This window comes from Camelina sativa, chromosome 17, assembly GCF_030686135.1.
Source record: "Camelina sativa cultivar CO46 ecotype springtype chromosome 17, ASM3068613v1".
Taxonomy (NCBI): Eukaryota; Viridiplantae; Streptophyta; class Magnoliopsida; order Brassicales; family Brassicaceae; genus Camelina; species Camelina sativa.
This window is the reverse complement of record NC_141896.1, coordinates 8,812,106-8,829,247: the sequence shown is the minus strand read 5'-3', so window position 1 is coordinate 8,829,247 and position 17,142 is coordinate 8,812,106. Positions and strand designations below refer to the sequence as shown.

Genomic DNA, 17,142 nt, shown 5'->3' with positions numbered 1-17,142 from the left:
AAGAACATTTTTTCTTGAATTTGTTCCACTATGCCTTCTACGCGAAATTTGCCATTATGCCTAAAATACCCTTTAAAAAAATGAAACTAACTTTTAAGCAATTATAAAATTTCAATTCTCTAAAAATAAATTCTAGAAATAAGAAAGAGGTTGTCATAAGGTGTTTTTGATGAAAATACGATGTTTTAACATTGAAAAAAAATTATTCTTCAACATTTAGAATACATTTTCTACTAATTGTGTATATTCTGAAGATATTAGATTATAAATTTTACATACTATACATGTTCTAAATAATGTAGATTACAAATTCTTCGCACTCTATTTGTTCTGAAAACTTTAGAATAAATATATCTTCTAAAACTTTTAGAAGTTGGATTTTGTATGTGTTCTACAGAAACTAGAATATCTACACATAACTCTATATTCTACAAATTTTAGAATTTGTTTTCTTCACTTTATACATATTCTACTGAAGTCAGAATATGAAATCTACATTTTATCATGTGTCCTACGAAAATTAGAACACTAATTCTACATTTTACTCTATGTTCTTCATAATTTAGAAAGTATATTCTACAATTATGTTAAACAAGGAAACTGAATCCGAAATTTAAGGAAACAAAATATTTACGTAATCCCGAAATTATGCAAATCATATATATTCTTAAGATTACGTCGAGAAAAAAAATTGAAGTCGCCAGTGAGTGAAGCAACCAGAGAATGAAGTCGCCGGTGATGAAGCTACCGACCGATTAATCGGAGAGAGTAAAAATTTTGGGGAAAATTGTGTCGAGATCGAGAGAGAGAGAGATTGAGAGAGTTATGTCTTGAGAGAGTAAAAAGAATTGTGAGATTTATTTTAGGAAATGTTTTTTGTTATATAATTTAGAAAGTATAAAAAATGGAAGGTAAGAAAAAGGGAATTTTGATATTTTTCCCTATAGTTATGCAATTAAGGGTATAATCGAGTTTTTCTGTATAGTTAATCCTACTATACCAAAAAAAAAAAAAAAAAAAAACATATTGGGACAAACTCAAGAAAAAATGTCCTTTTAAATCAAATTTCCCAAAAATTAAACTAAGCAAGAAAATTAGTCTCTCTAATACAATTTATATATATTTAATTATTACTTGTCTCAAATCCGCGAATAGTGTCCTTGTCAAATTAATTACACCTAACCTTAATCACGTAATTAGTGTCGTGATTTATTTAGTTTTCAAAAAACACATACACACACAAACAAACCTTTCCTCCGGGACGACCGTTATGGGATGCTCTCCCTCAAAGCTCGACGGTTTACCAGCCGTCGCTCTATGCCGTGACCGCTGCAACTCACTTGAGGAAACGCTCCGCCGTAGCTACGCCTTAGCCGACGCTCACTCAGCTTACCTCCTCTCTCTTAACACCATTGGTCCAGCTCTTCATAGATTCTTCGATCAAGCCGTCGAGTCTCCCCCCGATGCTGATTCCGAACCCGACGAATCGTCTTCGCAGGAATCATCTTCCCCAACTCACTCTGTTACCAGTTCAGATTCCGATTTGCCTCCAAAATACGACTCTGATTGCGAAGAAGAAGAAGATGAAGAAGGTACGAGTTTATTCGGATGTCCAGAACTCGAATCCCTAAGTACCAATCATCATGACTCGTTCTACTCCCGGAGGAGTTACGTTTCTGGAACCGTAACGCCGCCTCCGCCACCGCCGCCTCCGAGTAACTACGCTTGGGATTTTATCAATTTCTTCGAGAGCTATGAGGTTCCGTACTCTACGAATCCCAAAGACAGAGTGACCACTCGTTGTCTTGATGAAGAAGACACTTTCACAAAGAAGAAGAAGAAGATTCCTATGAGCCGAAACGACGAGAAGATTAAAGCTGAAGAAGCGAAACCAAATCTGAAAAACGCAGAGAAGAAACCAAATAAAAAGAGTGTTAAGAAGGAACCAAAGGATCAGAAAGTGTCATCAGATATCTCCGAAGTCACGAAGCAATTGGAGGAGATGTTCAAGAAAGCTTCGGAATCAGGGAACGAGGTTTCGAAGATGTTCGACACTTCAAGATTCAGATACTACCAGAAAAGCTCTGTTTATCAAGGTATAGTGTAATGTTCGATTTTTTTCCTTACATTATTATTGATGTCACGATCTCTATATGTTTTTGAGTCTGTTTAGCTTTATCAGCTTCTTCAAACATTCTCTACGCTAAGAAGATGATGATGACTTCATTGGATCCCAAACCAGTTGAAGATTTTGGATCTAATCTTTCGTCGACTCTAAAGAAACTATTCATGTGGGAGAAGAAACTGTACCAAGAAGTCAAGGTATAATATAATCAAAATGCTTTCAATAGTTTTAGCATAACATATATACAAGTGTTTTTGATTGTTTATGTATCACAGGCTGAGGAGAAACTCCGAACAGCTCACATGAAGAACTACAAACAATTGAGGAGACTAGAAGCGAAAAATGCAGAGCCAAGCAAAATCGAAGCCGTTCGTTCCTCCATTCAGTGTTTGTCTACGAGAATGAGAGTCTCTATCCATAAGATAAACAACATATGTCTGATGATAAACAAGTTACGCGATGAAGAGCTCTGGTCTCAGATGAAAAAACTGATCCACAGGTACGAAGACAACTATTGTTACCATTAAGTTTGTTTGAGAAACCTCATTGAGTTGACTCAGCTTCTTGTGTGTCTCAATATTTAGGTTGTTTGATATGTGGAGCTCTATGTTAGAATGTCACAGTAGACAATCTCGCGTAATCTCAGAGGCTAAGAAGCTTGATAAGATGACATTAAAGGAAAATCTAGATATATCTCAGCTTGAGCTTGCTATGGAATTGAAACTGGAACTGAGGAACTGGAGCCAAAACCTATCGAACTGGATTGATGCTCAGGCTCAGTATGTTAAGGCCTTGAACAGTTGGCTAATGCGGTGTTTGAAGCAAGAACCTCAAGAACCAACACCTGATCTCTCAGAAGAGCCACCACTGTTTGGTGCTATTAACAGTTGGTCACAAACCCTTGAGAGATCAGATGGAGAGAAGGAGTTTACGGAAGCGGTTTACTCGATTTTGATGCACGTAACCCGTCAGGTGGAGAAACAGAGGATGGAACTGGAAGAGCAGAGGAAGGTTAATGGCGGGGCCAAAGATATAGAGAGGAAACTTGTGATGTTAGAGAAAGAAGAGCTTAAGATGCAGAGGAAGATGAAGACACTACCATCAGTTGAATTAATGGGGGCTTTAAATCTGAAGTCTAGCATGGAAAAGATATTCAAATCTATGGAGAAATTAGCTATAAACTCGAAGCAGACTTACGAGGAACTTGACTTGATGTGCACGTAATGTACCAGTTTGTATTAGTTCTTATAAATTCGTCTATCTTTGTTTCACTCGTGTTCTTGGAAGAGTTTTAAGTTTTTCATTAGAATTTTTGATTATGGACATTGCCGTATACTGCCTTTGATGGCTTTGATGATAAGAGAGTACATTCCAGTCATGAACATTTAGGTTAGTTCCAAGTCTAACCCTCATGGGTTTTCTTGCGTGACAAGAAGTCTTTCGTTGGTGCACAATTCTCATTTTGGTGATACCGATTCAACTGATACCATTGGGGAAGCTCCATGGTTTTTTTTTCATATAAGAAACCTAATAATTGGAAACGAATGAGAAAGAAACTCATGAAGCAGATAACGAATGTTGGTCTCTCAAATCTCAATATATATGACGGCGCCGTGTTAAGAGAATGATGGATTTGATAAATTATTAAAACCGACACGGACAAATTAGACAATGCAAATGAAAACTCTGGAACATCCTCATATATATAAACAAATATATTGTTGTCTCCATTTTGATTCCTTACAATTCAGATAATTACAAATTTACACTGCCTGGCTTGGTTCATGCATGATTTCTCTGATAGAGGTACCCGATTAGTTTAAACTAAATAATTTGAACCTTTTGTTTTGTTTTGTAGACAACAATATCCGATCAAATCCATAATGTAACATAATCCTAAGCAACTTACACAAACGGAAGTTTCCTAAATACCACTAACTTCAACTAGTTTGAATTTATAACCTAAATGACCTGTTTCCAACACAATTGTCTTCACGTACGTACAAACAAAAAAACACCTCAAGGGTTCACTTTCATTGTACTTTCCTCATTCAAATCAAAACATTCCCTATTTATGGACTCTCCCAAAAAATTCACTAAAGCCTAATCACAACAAATCACTCATTACAATCCCATCTTTCCTTCGAATTTCTACTTTCTGAAATCAAGCAAATAGTCTTTGGAAGTTTTAATCAAATGGCGCTAGTGGACTTGGAAGGTTTACGACAACTACAAGACTCTGCAAACTATCTTCTTGATCACTGTCCAGAAGCAAGAGAGTCTCTGTTTCAACAAGGGAAAGAGAAATGGATCGAGCAAGTCTCCGAAGCTTCACTAATAATGTTAGATGTATGTAACGTCTCAAAAGACGTCATGACGCTAGTGAGACATAGCCTTCGAGATCTTCAGCGGACTCTGCGCTGTAACGGAGCAAACCTCAGTGAGAAGATCGCAGCTTATAATCGGTACAGGAACAAGCTGAAGAAGGAAACGCTCAAGTGTTTGAATAGTCTAAAGAGTATTGAAGGAGGAGGAGGAGGAGGAGGAAGAGGGACGATGGAGATGCAGAGCATAGAGCAGAACCTTCTGTTTGTCGCGGAGGTTTTGCAGGAAGTGAGAAGAGCCATTGTGACTATGGTTGAGTCTCTGTTCTCGCTCGTGTGTCTTCCTTGTCTCGAGAGAAAACCAAGTAAAGGGTCTTTTTCTTCGATATTTACGATGCGGTTTTGCTGCTTTGATGACGTGTGGGACGAAGTCGCGTTGCAGAGCGCGGGTACAAGGTTGGAGGCTGCACAGATCGCAGTTGAGGAGCTTGAGATCGAGTTGGGGTGTATTTTCAGGCGACTGATTCAGACCAGAGTTTCACTTCTTAATATTCTTACAGCTAAGACATCTCCGGTTTGATTCCACTTTCTGGAAGACATAAAACATAAATATACCTGTAAAAAATTAGAATTATAAGCAAATACAAAAATATTTATCATCTTACAAAGTCATTTACACATAAACTGATCACGTTTTAGCAAATACAATAAGGACATGAGAAACAAACTTAGGGTTCAGCCAATCAGTTTCTCCTCATCCATAAAAACAGTGTTTTCTTCTATTGCTCAGCAAACGAATGTTACAAAACAAGAAGACAACACAACAGTGTAAATACAGACATTACCTAGTGATAATTAAGCCAAGAAGAAGGAAGAAACAGAAATCAAAATCCTCAAATAAAGAAACAGAGAAACAAAAACAAACTCAACAGAGTCCTCTCTGTTCCTCTGGATTAACAATCCTACATTCGGGTATATGGGCCTTCAGAAAAGGCCTAAGCCCATAATATTCAAAAGGACTTTCACGTCTTATTCAAAGACTCTCTCTTTTTGGTCAAACAACTAAACAAAGATAAATGCATGATTTCCACGTGGTACTAAAAACGACCTGGAAATATCTCGGAACAAGACAACACGAACGTGTTCATACTTCATCGGTCGGCGGCTTTAAGACTTGTCTATAAAGAAAGTCAAACTTGTTCTCAACCAAGTACAGTAATAATAAGTTATTCTACAGTTAGTTGTATCAAAAAAATTCAAAAAAAAAAACAGAGAAACAAACAGATAAGATTCCCAAAACCAAAAATGGCTTCAGTGAATTCACGAAGTGGTTTCTGCAACTCAAACTCAACATTCTACAGCAAACGAACACCAATCCCACTTCCTCCGAATCCATCCCTCGACGTCACCACTTTCATATCTTCACAAGCTCATCGCGGTCGTATCGCTTTCATCGACGCTTCCACTGGTAACAACCTCACTTTCTCCGAGCTATGGCGCGCCGTGGAGTGCGTCGCCGATTGTCTCTACGAGATGGGGATTCGAAAAGGACACGTCGTCCTTCTCCTCTCCCCGAACTCGATTCTGTTCCCCGTCGTTTGTCTCTCAGTGATGTCGCTCGGCGCTATCATCACCACCACGAATCCTCTCAACACTTCCGGAGAGATCGCTAAACAGATTAAAGATTCCAATCCTGTCCTCGCCTTCACCACGTCTCAGCTCCTCCCTAAAATCGCCTCCGCCGCCGAGAAGCTCCCGATCGTGCTCATGGACGAGGAGCGAGTTGACTCAGTTGGAAAAGTGAGGAGATTGGCGGAGATGATGAAGAAGGAGCCGAGTGGGAACCGAGTTATGGAGCGAGTTGACCAGGACGACACGGCGACTTTGCTTTACTCTTCAGGAACAACGGGGATGAGCAAAGGAGTGATCTCGTCTCATCGTAACTTAATCGCGATGGTTCAAACCGTCGTGAACCGGTTCGGATCTGATGATGGAACACAGGGAGAGCAGCGGTTCATCTGCACCGTTCCTATGTTTCACGTCTACGGCTTAGCAGCGTTCGCCACTGGTCTTCTCGCTTACGGATCCACGATCATCGTTCTCTCCAAGTTCGAGATGCACGAGATGATGTCTGCGATTGGGAAGTATAAAGCCACGTTTCTGCCTCTCGTGCCTCCGATTCTCGTGGCCATGGTCAACGGCGCAGATCAGATCAAAGCTAAGTACGATTTGAGCTCTCTTCACACTGTTTTGTGCGGTGGAGCTCCGTTGAGTAAGGAGGTGACTGAAGGGTTCGCGGAGAAGTATCCGACGGTTAAGATTATGCAAGGTTATGGGTTGACTGAGTCAACGGGTATTGGAGCTTCTACGGATACTGTTGAGGAAAGCCGGAGGTACGGCACTGCCGGGAGATTGTCGGCGAGTATGGAGGGGAGGATTGTGGATCCGGTTACTGGTAAGATTCTTGGACCGAACCAAACCGGTGAGCTTTTGCTCAAGGGTCCTTCCATAATGAAAGGTACAATTTTGTAAAGGATTCTGAATTCTAAGTTTTTGAGATCATCAAAGCACCAAGATTGATGTTTTATTTGTTGGGTGTTGTTTGTTTCGTTGTAGGTTATTTTAGCAATGAGGAAGCTACGAGCTCGACTCTTGATTCTGAAGGATGGTTAAGAACTGGTGATCTCTGTTATATTGATGAAGATGGTTTCATTTTCGTGGTTGACCGGTTAAAGGAACTGATCAAGTACAAGGGCTACCAGGTAAAATAGACAATACGCATTTAACCACAGTTGATATTTGATGCTATAGACTATAGTTCCCTTATTCAGCATTAGGGAGTAGTACTGATGCCATAGACTATAGTTCCATTGAACCAACAAGTAATTTCTGAGCCTGGAAGTATGATTGTGTGTTGAGCAAGGAGGTGACCGAACATTACTCTTTCATAGCAAAAGAGATGAAAATTGTGCTAAACTTCATTTGGTGATTATTGAATAGGTTGCTCCAGCTGAGCTAGAGGCTTTGCTGCTCACTCATCCTGAAATCCCTGATGCTGCTGTTATCCCGTAAGTGTCACAACGACAACTCTCGTCTTTCTTCTTTTAACCAGAAACAACAGTCTTGAGTTTATAATGGTTTGGCGATTTACAGGTTTCCGGACAAAGCAGTGGGGCAATTCCCGATGGCATATGTTGTAAGGAAAACTGGGAGCAGCTTATCAGAGAAGTCGATAATGGAGTTTGTAGCCAAACAGGTAGCACCGTATAAGAGGATACGAAAGGTGGCTTTTGTAACTTCCATACCAAAGAACCCTTCAGGCAAGATTTTGCGAAAGGATCTCATCAAGATCGCAACATCTAACTCTAAGCTTTGATTTTTTCTTATGAGGATAATAATGAGAGGCTATAAGTTTTGTTATTGTTTGGACTGTAGTAATTCTGTTACGTTTGTGGAAAAGAAACATTAGTGTCTATTTTCAAAAATGTTTATGATCAAATAATATCTAACCATGGCCACAGGTCCACAGACAAATGAATTTACCAGCCAAAGCTAAAGGAACTTGGATACTACCTTACACCTAGCTTCTCTTGCACCATTTTAACAAATGTCCTATGCAAAGATGTACCTGAAATAGTTTGAGGTAATACGAGGATTTTTTTCTGGCATCATTTACTAAATCGGCATGGGGTTTAATTTAATACATTTCCTGTAGAAAAACAATCAACGTCATCTCATATAGTCTCTCCTTTTCTTTTTTTTTTTGATATTAAAGCGCAGAGATTTCCCACTCATCACGATCGATTCGATTCTCATTGTTTTGTGTCGGCCAACGTCATAACCTTTATATTTATATCAACCAAAATCGTGAATCACGCTCAACTCCTCCTGCATTTGACAAAATATATATAAACGTTTACCAAGTCATTCGATATATATATATATATATCGATCTGGTTGGTTAATGCATGGACAAATATATAAAACGCTACTCTGCTTCACTAGTTTAGGTATCTCTCTTTACTACTAGTTTTTAACTACATAAGCCACTCTCGAAACTGCGCTTGTATAGTTCACAACTTCACGGCCTACGTACGCTTTGAGAAAATGGCATATCCTCAAAGATCTCTCAGTGTTGATCCAAGAAGTGGTTTCTGCAAATCAAACTCTACATTCTATAGTAAACGCAACCCATTGAGTCTCCCACCAAATCCTTCCCTCGACGTCACAACTTTCATCTCCTCTCAAACGCACGGCGGCACCACCGCCTTCATCGATGCCGCCACGGGACACCGTTTAAGCTTCACTGATCTCTGGAGAGCCGTGGATCGCGTCGCCGACTGTCTTTATCATGAAGTCGGGATACGAAGAGGTGACGTCGTCCTCATCCTCTCTCCAAACTCGATCTATATTCCCGTCGTCTGCCTCTCCGTCATGTCTCTAGGCGCCGTCGTCACCACCGCCAACACTCTCAACACCGCCGGTGAAATCTCTAAACAGATCGCCGACTGCAACCCAACTCTGGCGTTCACCACGCGCCAGCTGGCTCTCAAACTCGCAGCCGCCGCTATCTCCGTTGTACTCACCGAGGACGAAGACGGAGAGTGTTGGAAATAGATCTGGAAGCTGCCCCTTTTAACAGTTTTACTTCTTACTTCCTTAAAAGTGTTCTTACAGCCACACAAAACATATTTATACTACACTTACCTTAACCTACTTATCCTCCTCCATCAACCTAAAAACGAGACCCATAATACATTGGGGCCTTAATTAAGTTTATGGCCCAATGGCCTTCTTACTTGTCTACTTATTACAAAACACAGAGTTTAACTTATTTCTCTGTCTCGACTCTTCTTCTTCTTCTCTTCTTTTTCTACGACTCCATCGCCTTCTCTTCTTCACCAGCTTCTACATCTTCTGAATCTCTCTGTTCCTAATCACCTCAGCCTCTTCTTCCTTCACTGTCTCTTGTTCCTTATTGAGCAAAGGATCAACTTCCAACAGAGAGGAACCAGCTCGCGGATTAAGAGTCGTTGGGATATTAAGCGAGATGATGAAGAAAGAACCGAGTGGTAAACGAGTCAGGGACCGAGTCAACAAGGAAGACACGGCGATGATGCTTTACTCGTCGGGAACCACAGGACCGAGCAAAGGAGTGATCTCGTCTCACGGTAACTTAACCGCTCACGCGGCGAGATACCTCTCGGATAAGTCGAAACGAGACGAGATAATCCTATGCACCGTTCCAATGTCCCACACTTTTGGATTACTAGGCTACGTCATGAGTACCGTAGCTTTGGGGAAGACGGTGGTGGTTCTTCGGAGATTCGAGCTTCACGATATGTTAGATGCAGTGGACAAGTACAAAGCCACGACTCTAGTAATGGCGCCGCCGGTTTTAGTAGCTATGCTCAACGGTGCGGATCTGATCAAGGACAAGTACGATCTGAGCTCACTGAGGACGGTGACGTGTGGTGGAGCGCCGTTGAGCAAGGAGGTTACGGTAGGGCTTTTAGAGAAATATCCATCGGTTGATATACATCAGGGGTATGCGTTGACGGAATCGAACGGCGGAGGGGCTAACACGGTTTTTGTAGTTGTAGAGGAGAGTACTCGGAGATACGGCACGGCCGGGACGTTGACATCTGATGTGGAAGCGAGGATCGTTGATCCTAATACGGGTAGGGTCATGGGAGTTAATCAAACGGGCGAGCTCTGGCTCAAGGGCCCTTCAATTTCCAAAGGTTAAAACACGTTATGCTATATTATAATATTTTTGGATTTAAAAAATGAGTAATTGAGTTTGAATAACTCGTATACATGCATCGTTAATGATTAATATTTGTGAAGTGGACACCTGAAAATGTTAGGTAGCAAAAGATTATTGGTATATATAATATGGTATTGGTGGTTTGAGTATGTCGTATATACAAAATTTGTAGCAATGAAAGTTAATTATGAGAGAATTGAATAATTGACAAACCCTATAGATATTTGCAGATTAAGATTACATAAGTATTTAAATATTTTTTTAACACGCATGGCAATGACGTATATATATTATTTTCTATTTTTATCTGTTTTTTTTAAAGGTTATTTTAGAAACGAAGAAGCTACAAATGAAACTATCAACGTAGAAGGATGGCTAAAAACTGGAGATCTCTGCTATATTGATGAAGATGGTTTTCTTTTTGTTGTCGATCGACTGAAAGAACTGATCAAATACAAAGGCTATCAGGTTAAAGTGCTATCATTGTCGCTTGTATCAATGCCTCAATAATATAAAATTTTATAATTAAAAGCTAATGTTACGTCTGTTTAACATAATGATAAACAGGTGCCTCCAGCTGAACTAGAAGCTCTTTTGATCACTCACCCAGACATTCTCGATGCTGCCGTCATTCCGTAATATATTTCATATAACCTTATCTTTTCTCTACTTCAATCATGAATTTTTGCCTTTGAAACATCAAAGCAACATGTCTTTTGTGTATCGCTAAAGGTTTCCGGACAAAGAAGCGGGACAGTATCCGATGGCTTACGTGGTGCGAATGTCCGAGAGCAATCTATCCGAGCAACAAATTATTGACTTCATCTCTAAACAGGTGCTCCTATAATTACAAAACAAACACCTTTATTATTATTATTTTTTAATTGTTTTTTCTTACACTATTTTGGGTGGTAAATAATTTGATGAGCAGGTGGCACCGTATAAAAAAATAAGAAAGGTTGCATTTATAAATTCCATACCAAAAACCGTGTCCGGCAAAACACTTCGCAAAGACCTAATTAAACTGGCAACTTCGAAACTTTGAAAGTATCTATTTGCTACATTCTTAATAATATATACTAGGTACTAACCCGCAAAAAATCGCGGGCTGAACTTTTTTTTAATAAAAATTTGTAATAATTTATTTTATTATTATGTTATTTATAATAGTTTGTGATTAAAAATTTGGTTTGATTATATTCTAATTTTTGTATTTTAAAAATGTTTATTGAAAAATGTTGTGAATAAAATTGTTTAAACCTTTGTCAACTAAACACAATCCTTACTAACATATAAAAAATAACAACTAAATATAGCTAGTAAAAGTTATAAAAAGCCTCTTGAAAACAAAATTCATTGTTTTTCTGTAGTTTTTTCTCTTGTCTGTAATAATTTTAACATGTGGTGAAATTTTTTTTTGATAAAATTTGTAGCTGTATATTTTATTCGATTTGGTTTTTAAAATGTTACCTATTAACTTTTTTTAAGTACGAATTATTTTTGATTCTAATATATTTTTTTTACTTTTCTACAATTTATTTTATTTGATGTGTCCCAAATTTTCATTTTTACTTAATTTTATTTATTTAATTAATTAATTAATCTTAATTAAGTTTTTTTAATGGTAATTGAATGTAATGTTTACACATTTTAAGGTTAGTTTTATATTTGTACTTCCCATAGTAGGATAAAATTTGTAGTTTTAGATTTTATTTGATTAGATTTTTAAAATCTTAGCTGTTAAATTTTTTTTAGTACAGATTAGTTTTGATTCTAATAGATTCTTTTTTTTTTACTTTTCTACAATTTATTTTATTTAATGTGTCCCCTGATTTTCGTTTTTTAATTAATTATATTTATTTAATTAATTTATTAATCTTGATTAAGTTTTTCTAATGGCAATTAAATATAATTTTTACACATTTAAGATTAGTTTCATATTTGTACTTCCCAATTAATATAATAGAATACATATATTTTATATTGAATCATTTGAAATATAAATCAAAATGTTGAGACATTTCGCTAATTGGTGTTTCCTTTTGATGGTTTGATTTAGATTTTTTCGGATATAGAAGTTTTAGTTCGTCTCTTCTTTCATTCGGTATAATTTTGATTCAGTTTTTCAAATTCAGGTGTTTTGCTTAAACCTATCAACTACGATTTATACCAAACAAGATTATTGAGTCGGATTTCACTAGTCATTATCCGTCACAGTTAGCATTTGATTAATCATTAATCATCATACACTTGCCTAATTCTGAGTAGAATATAAAATACTACTTTTAAGCAATCATTAGTCATTTACTCATTACCAATTGAAAATGAAAAAAAAAAAAAATAGAAAGTAGTTCGTTTTAGAAATTAATTTAGTCGAAATTGATTTTATATATCCGCCACAAAGCAATAATTTTGATGAGGCCCAAAGCCTTTAATGGGTCAAAGACTGAGAATAAAGTGGGCTTTTGCTTTTACCCAAAATATAAATTTAGAATTCCCACGTCATTGAAACTTTGAAACCAGAAAGACGACAAAGTTACCTACCAGTCTCTAATAACCAAATCACCGAGGGGAATGGGATTTCGATACAACCAAGGTCCCCTTGACATGGCGGCTTGGCACGGCGGCAAAATCGGATCCAGAACTCTAACGATAGATCGCAAAAGCGGTTTCTGCGACTCCACATCGACTTTCTACAGCAAGCGTGAGCCAATGGCTTTCCCGCCAAACCAATTTCTCGACGTCACGACTTTCAATTCATCGCAGCCTCATAGCGGTAAAACCGTATTCGTCGACGCCGTCACCGGTCGTCGCCTTAGCTTCTCCGAGCTCTGGCTCGGTGTCGAAAGAGTCTACGTAAGGATCTCATGAAGCTTGTGATCACTTCCACTAACTCCAAGCTTTAAAATTGTTTCAAGGATTTAAATAAAGAATCCAATCTTAATTAGTGTAATAAATTATTGGGTAATTACTGTCACCTTCGTGGCTTCGTGAAAATATCAGTACTATAAATTATATACAGTATAGCAAGTGCCTTTGGGCAACTGGATACGAAAAGTTGCTTTTGTATCTTCCATACTAGGTGTGAGCGTATGTGTATTATTATTGTTTTGACTGTAGTTAGTATGTTGTTACATTTGTCGAAAAGCAAAACTCATATTTATTGTTCTATCCATGTCGAAAACCATAACTTCAGCTGAATGGCCTACACTACAGATACTTTCCAAGAACTATATACAGTTACAATTTAGCGATTAGTAGATAAATAATATTTCTTCCGTTTCAAAATATAGGATGTTTTAAGCAAAGCACGCAGATTAAAAAGTCTTTTAATCAATCAGAAACAATACTGCATAATATAAAATACTAAACTAATCTAAAAGTTGCATTTAAATTTGAAAACATCATATATTATGAAACAAAAAACTTCTCCAAAACATCTTATATTCAATTCAACAGTTTCTTGCACTTTCGCTACAATGTTTTAGTTATCATTAAGAAAACAGACACATAAAAAACTTTGTTTATTTTCTTGAATCTAATTTAACATTAAGAAAAATACGTTTCTTAATGTTTTAGTTATCATTAAAATCTAATTTAATTAACATTATATTCAAAAAAAGAAAACAGACACATCTCAACGTTATCAGATATTTAAACTTGTATTTGGTTGCTTCCTCACCATGGTAGAGAAGACGTGAGAGACTCCCTCTCTGGAAGGAAATACACATACATACATTGCTGTTGAAAGGACAAAGATATATTAACCGTAGCTGGTGTTGGTGAGAGAGAGATTCCACTGGAATAGACTTCTCTGAAAATTTCTTTAAAATAAATCTATGAAGTCCATTTTTGCCATTGATACCGATATTTTTTTTATTTGCAAAATCATCAATTAATTGCAATAACACTCTACATAGTAAAGAGTTTAACTAGCTATGAGTATGTATACTATAGGTGTCAATAACTCATTTACTAAATCGGCATGGGGATTAATTTGATACATTTCCTGTAGAAAAACAATGTAAGTCATCTCATATATTCTCTCTTTCTTTTTTTTTCTTACATTAAGCGCAGAGATTTCCCACTCATCACGATCGATTCTCATTGTTTTTTGTCGGCCAACGGCATAATCTTTATATTTATATCATACCAAAATCGTGAATCACGCTCAACTCCTCCTGCATGTGACAAAATATATATTCATAAAAGTTTACTAAGTCATTCGTCATATCATAGTAATCGCTATATATATATATATCGATCTGGTTGGTTAATGCATGGAAAAATATATAAAACGCTACTCTGCTTCACTAGTTTAGGTATCTCATTCGTCATATCATATCATATCATAAGCTACTCTCGAAACTGCGCTTGTATAGTTCACAACTTCACAGCCTACGTACGCTTTGAGAAAATGGCATATCCTCAAAGATCTCTCAGTGTTGATCCAAGAAGTGGTTTCTGCAAATCAAACTCTACATTCTATAGCAAACGCAACCCATTGAGTCTCCCACCACATCCTTCCCTCGACGTCACAACTTTCATCTCCTCTCAACCGCACCACGGCACCACCGCCTTCATCGATGCCGCCACGGGACACCGTTTAAGCTTCACTGATCTCTGGAGAGCCGTGGATCGCGTCGCCGACTGTCTTTATCATGAAGTCGGAATACGAAGAGGTGACGTCGTCCTCATCCTCTCTCCAACCTCAATCTATATTCCCGTCGTCTGCCTCTCCGTCATGTCTCTTGGCGCCGTCGTCACCACCGCCAACACTCTCAACACCGCCGGTGAAATCTCTAAACAGATCGCCGACTGCAACCCAACTCTGGCGTTCACCACGCGCCAGCTGGCTCTCAAACTCGCCGACGCTATCTCCGTTGTACTCACCGAGGACGAAGACGGAGAGGAACCAGCTAGCGGATTAAGAGTCGTTGGGATATTAAGCGAGATGATGAAGAAAGAACCTAGCGGTAAACGAGTCAGAGACCGAGTCAACAAGGACGACACGGCGATGATGCTTTACTCGTCGGGAACCACAGGACCGAGCAAAGGAGTGATCTCGTCTCACGGTAACTTAACCGCTCACGTGGCGAGACACCTCTCGGATAAACTGAAACGTGACGAGATATTCCTATGCACCGTTCCAATGACCCACACTTTTGGATTACTAGGCTACGTCATGAGGACCGTAGCTATGGGAATGACGGTGGTTGTTCTCCTGAGATTCGAGCTTCACGATATGTTAGACGCAGTGGACAAGTACAAAGCCACGACTCTAGTAATGGCGCCGCCGGTTTTAGTAGCTATGCTCAACGGTGCAGATCTGATCAAGGCCAAGTACAATCTGAGCTCACTGAGGACGGTGAGGTGTGGTGGAGCGCCGTTGAGCAAGGAGGTTACGGTAGGGTTTTTAGAGAAATTTCCATCGGTTGATATACATCAGGGGTATGCGTTGACGGAATCGAACGGGGGAGGGGCTTACACGGGTTTTGTAGAGGAGAGTACTCGGAGATACGGCACGGCCGGGACGTTGACGTCTGATGTGGAAGCGAGGATCGTGGATCCTAATACAGGTAGGGTCATGGGAGTTAATCAAACGGGTGAGCTCTGGCTCAAGGGCCCTTCAATTTCCAAAGGTAAAACAGTACGTTATGGTTTAGTAGTATAATATTACTTGGATTTAAAAATGAGTCATTGAGGTTTCAGGTTTGTAAAATGATTAATATCCGTGACGTGGACACCTGAAAATGTTAGGTAGCAAAAGACTTTTAGACTCTAGTACTGTAATAATGGACCCAATAATTAATATGGTGTTTTGTATGCTATATAGAAAATTTGTAGCAATGAAATTTGTCGAATTGAATAAATGACATGGCAATGACGTCAAATATTTTCTATTTTTATCTGTTTTTTTTTAAAGGTTATTTTAAAAACCAAGAAGCAACAAATGAAACTATCAACGTAGAAGGATGGCTAAAAACTGGAGATCTCTGCTATATTGATGACGATGGTTTTCTTTTTGTTGTGGATCGACTGAAAGAACTTATCAAATACAAAGGCTATCAGGTTTAAAAGATCTATCATTACTATTACCGTATTACGTATCAATGGTATACAATTTTAAAATAAAAAGCCAACGTTTGTTTAACATATATGATAATTAAACAGGTGCCTCCAGCTGAACTAGAAGCTCTTTTGATCACTCATCCAGACATTCTCGATGCCGCCGTCATTCCGTAAAAATATTTCATAACCTTTAATTTTCTCAATTTCAACCATAATAATTTTTGCCTTTTTGAAACATCCATGCAACATGTCTTTTGTGCATCGCAAAAGGTTTCCGGACAAAGAAGCAGGACAATATCCGATGGCTTACGTGGTGCGAATGTCCGAGAGCAATCTATCCGAGAAACAAATTATTGATTTCATCTCTAAACAGGTGCTTCTTATTAAAAATCACAAAACAACACCATTCTTTTTTCTATCTTTTATTTCTTTCGATTGTTTAACTTTGCACTATTTTGGGTGGTAAATAATTTGATGATCAGGTGGCACCATATAAAAAGATAAGAAAGGTTGCGTTTATAAATTCCATACCAAAGACCGTATCCGGCAAAACACTACGCAAAGACCTAATCAAACTGGCAACTTCTAAACTTTGAAAGTATCTATTTGCTACTTTCGTAATTTTATTGATGGTATTGTTTACTTCTTCTAATATTCATTTAGTTTGTGTTTTTTTTTGTCACTTCTCATTCAATTGCATGCATATATACAATTATGTATTGTAAAGTAAAAACATTAATTACTTATTTGGTTTTGAAAATAAAAATGCATTAAATATATACTAAACAAAATCATCCTTTGTCATATAAGAAAAAAATCATAAAACATCATCTTTTGTGATAAGATTATTG

The 17,142-nt window shown here is 38.0% G+C and overlaps 5 protein-coding genes across 17 annotated transcripts; all 5 read left to right on the top strand.

The window, feature by feature from the left end:
• The first annotated feature begins 1,207 nt into the window (after nt 1-1,207).
• LOC104756407 (protein ALTERED PHOSPHATE STARVATION RESPONSE 1-like) lies at nt 1,208-3,441 on the top strand. 2 transcript variants are annotated; one of them, XM_010478994.3, is made up of 4 exons: nt 1,208-2,096; nt 2,183-2,322; nt 2,401-2,624; nt 2,710-3,441. In XM_010478994.3, the coding sequence occupies exons 1-4, from the start codon at nt 1,271-1,273 to the stop codon at nt 3,347-3,349; spliced, it is 1,830 nt and encodes a 609-aa protein (XP_010477296.1). In that variant the 5' UTR covers nt 1,208-1,270; the 3' UTR covers nt 3,350-3,441. The 2 variants fall into 2 exon arrangements, with proteins under 2 accessions (XP_010477296.1, XP_010477295.1); XM_010478993.3 differs by having other exon boundaries at nt 2,174-2,322.
• An 801-nt stretch (nt 3,442-4,242) lies between these two features.
• On the top strand, nt 4,243-5,117 carry LOC104756406 (uncharacterized). Its single transcript, XM_010478992.2, has one exon. The coding sequence runs from the start codon at nt 4,322-4,324 to the stop codon at nt 5,027-5,029; it is 708 nt and encodes a 235-aa protein (XP_010477294.1). The 5' UTR covers nt 4,243-4,321; the 3' UTR covers nt 5,030-5,117.
• A 443-nt stretch (nt 5,118-5,560) lies between these two features.
• LOC104756403 (peroxisomal OPC-8:0-CoA ligase 1) lies at nt 5,561-9,165 on the top strand. Of its 7 annotated transcripts, none has more exons than XR_015586230.1 (6): nt 5,561-6,967; nt 7,066-7,211; nt 7,450-7,517; nt 7,603-7,769; nt 7,979-8,092; nt 8,225-9,165. XR_015586230.1 is itself a non-coding variant. In XM_087494307.1 (5 exons), the coding sequence occupies exons 1-5, from the start codon at nt 5,755-5,757 to the stop codon at nt 7,984-7,986; spliced, it is 1,602 nt and encodes a 533-aa protein (XP_087350433.1). In that variant the 5' UTR covers nt 5,561-5,754; the 3' UTR covers nt 7,987-8,120. The 7 variants fall into 7 exon arrangements, 3 of the variants coding, with proteins under 3 accessions (XP_087350433.1, XP_087350432.1, XP_010477286.1); XR_015586229.1 differs by having other exon boundaries at nt 7,971-8,092; nt 8,230-9,165; XR_015586228.1 differs by having other exon boundaries at nt 7,971-8,092.
• LOC104756404 (OPC-6:CoA ligase-like) lies at nt 8,557-11,403 on the top strand. Of its 2 annotated transcripts, XM_010478988.3 has the most exons (5): nt 9,488-10,193; nt 10,542-10,687; nt 10,787-10,854; nt 10,952-11,054; nt 11,151-11,403. In XM_010478988.3, the coding sequence occupies exons 1-5, from the start codon at nt 9,500-9,502 to the stop codon at nt 11,262-11,264; spliced, it is 1,125 nt and encodes a 374-aa protein (XP_010477290.2). In that variant the 5' UTR covers nt 9,488-9,499; the 3' UTR covers nt 11,265-11,403. The 2 variants fall into 2 exon arrangements, with proteins under 2 accessions (XP_087350434.1, XP_010477290.2); XM_087494308.1 differs by lacking the exons at nt 10,952-11,054; nt 11,151-11,403 and adding an exon at nt 8,557-9,053 and having other exon boundaries at nt 9,454-10,193; nt 10,787-10,858.
• A 1,330-nt stretch (nt 11,404-12,733) lies between these two features.
• LOC104756405 (OPC-6:CoA ligase) lies at nt 12,734-17,082 on the top strand. Of its 5 annotated transcripts, none has more exons than XM_087494304.1 (6): nt 12,734-13,058; nt 14,851-15,861; nt 16,146-16,291; nt 16,394-16,461; nt 16,562-16,664; nt 16,774-17,068. In XM_087494304.1, exons 1-6 carry the CDS (start codon nt 12,794-12,796, stop codon nt 16,885-16,887), a joined length of 1,707 nt encoding a protein of 568 aa, XP_087350430.1. In that variant the 5' UTR covers nt 12,734-12,793; the 3' UTR covers nt 16,888-17,068. The 5 variants fall into 5 exon arrangements, with proteins under 5 accessions (XP_087350430.1, XP_019094959.1, XP_087350428.1 ...); XM_019239414.2 differs by lacking the exon at nt 12,734-13,058 and adding an exon at nt 13,985-14,243 and having other exon boundaries at nt 14,602-15,861; nt 16,774-17,082; XM_087494302.1 differs by lacking the exon at nt 12,734-13,058 and adding an exon at nt 13,998-14,243 and having other exon boundaries at nt 14,537-15,861; nt 16,774-17,082.
• The last annotated feature ends 60 nt before the right edge of the window (nt 17,083-17,142 follow it).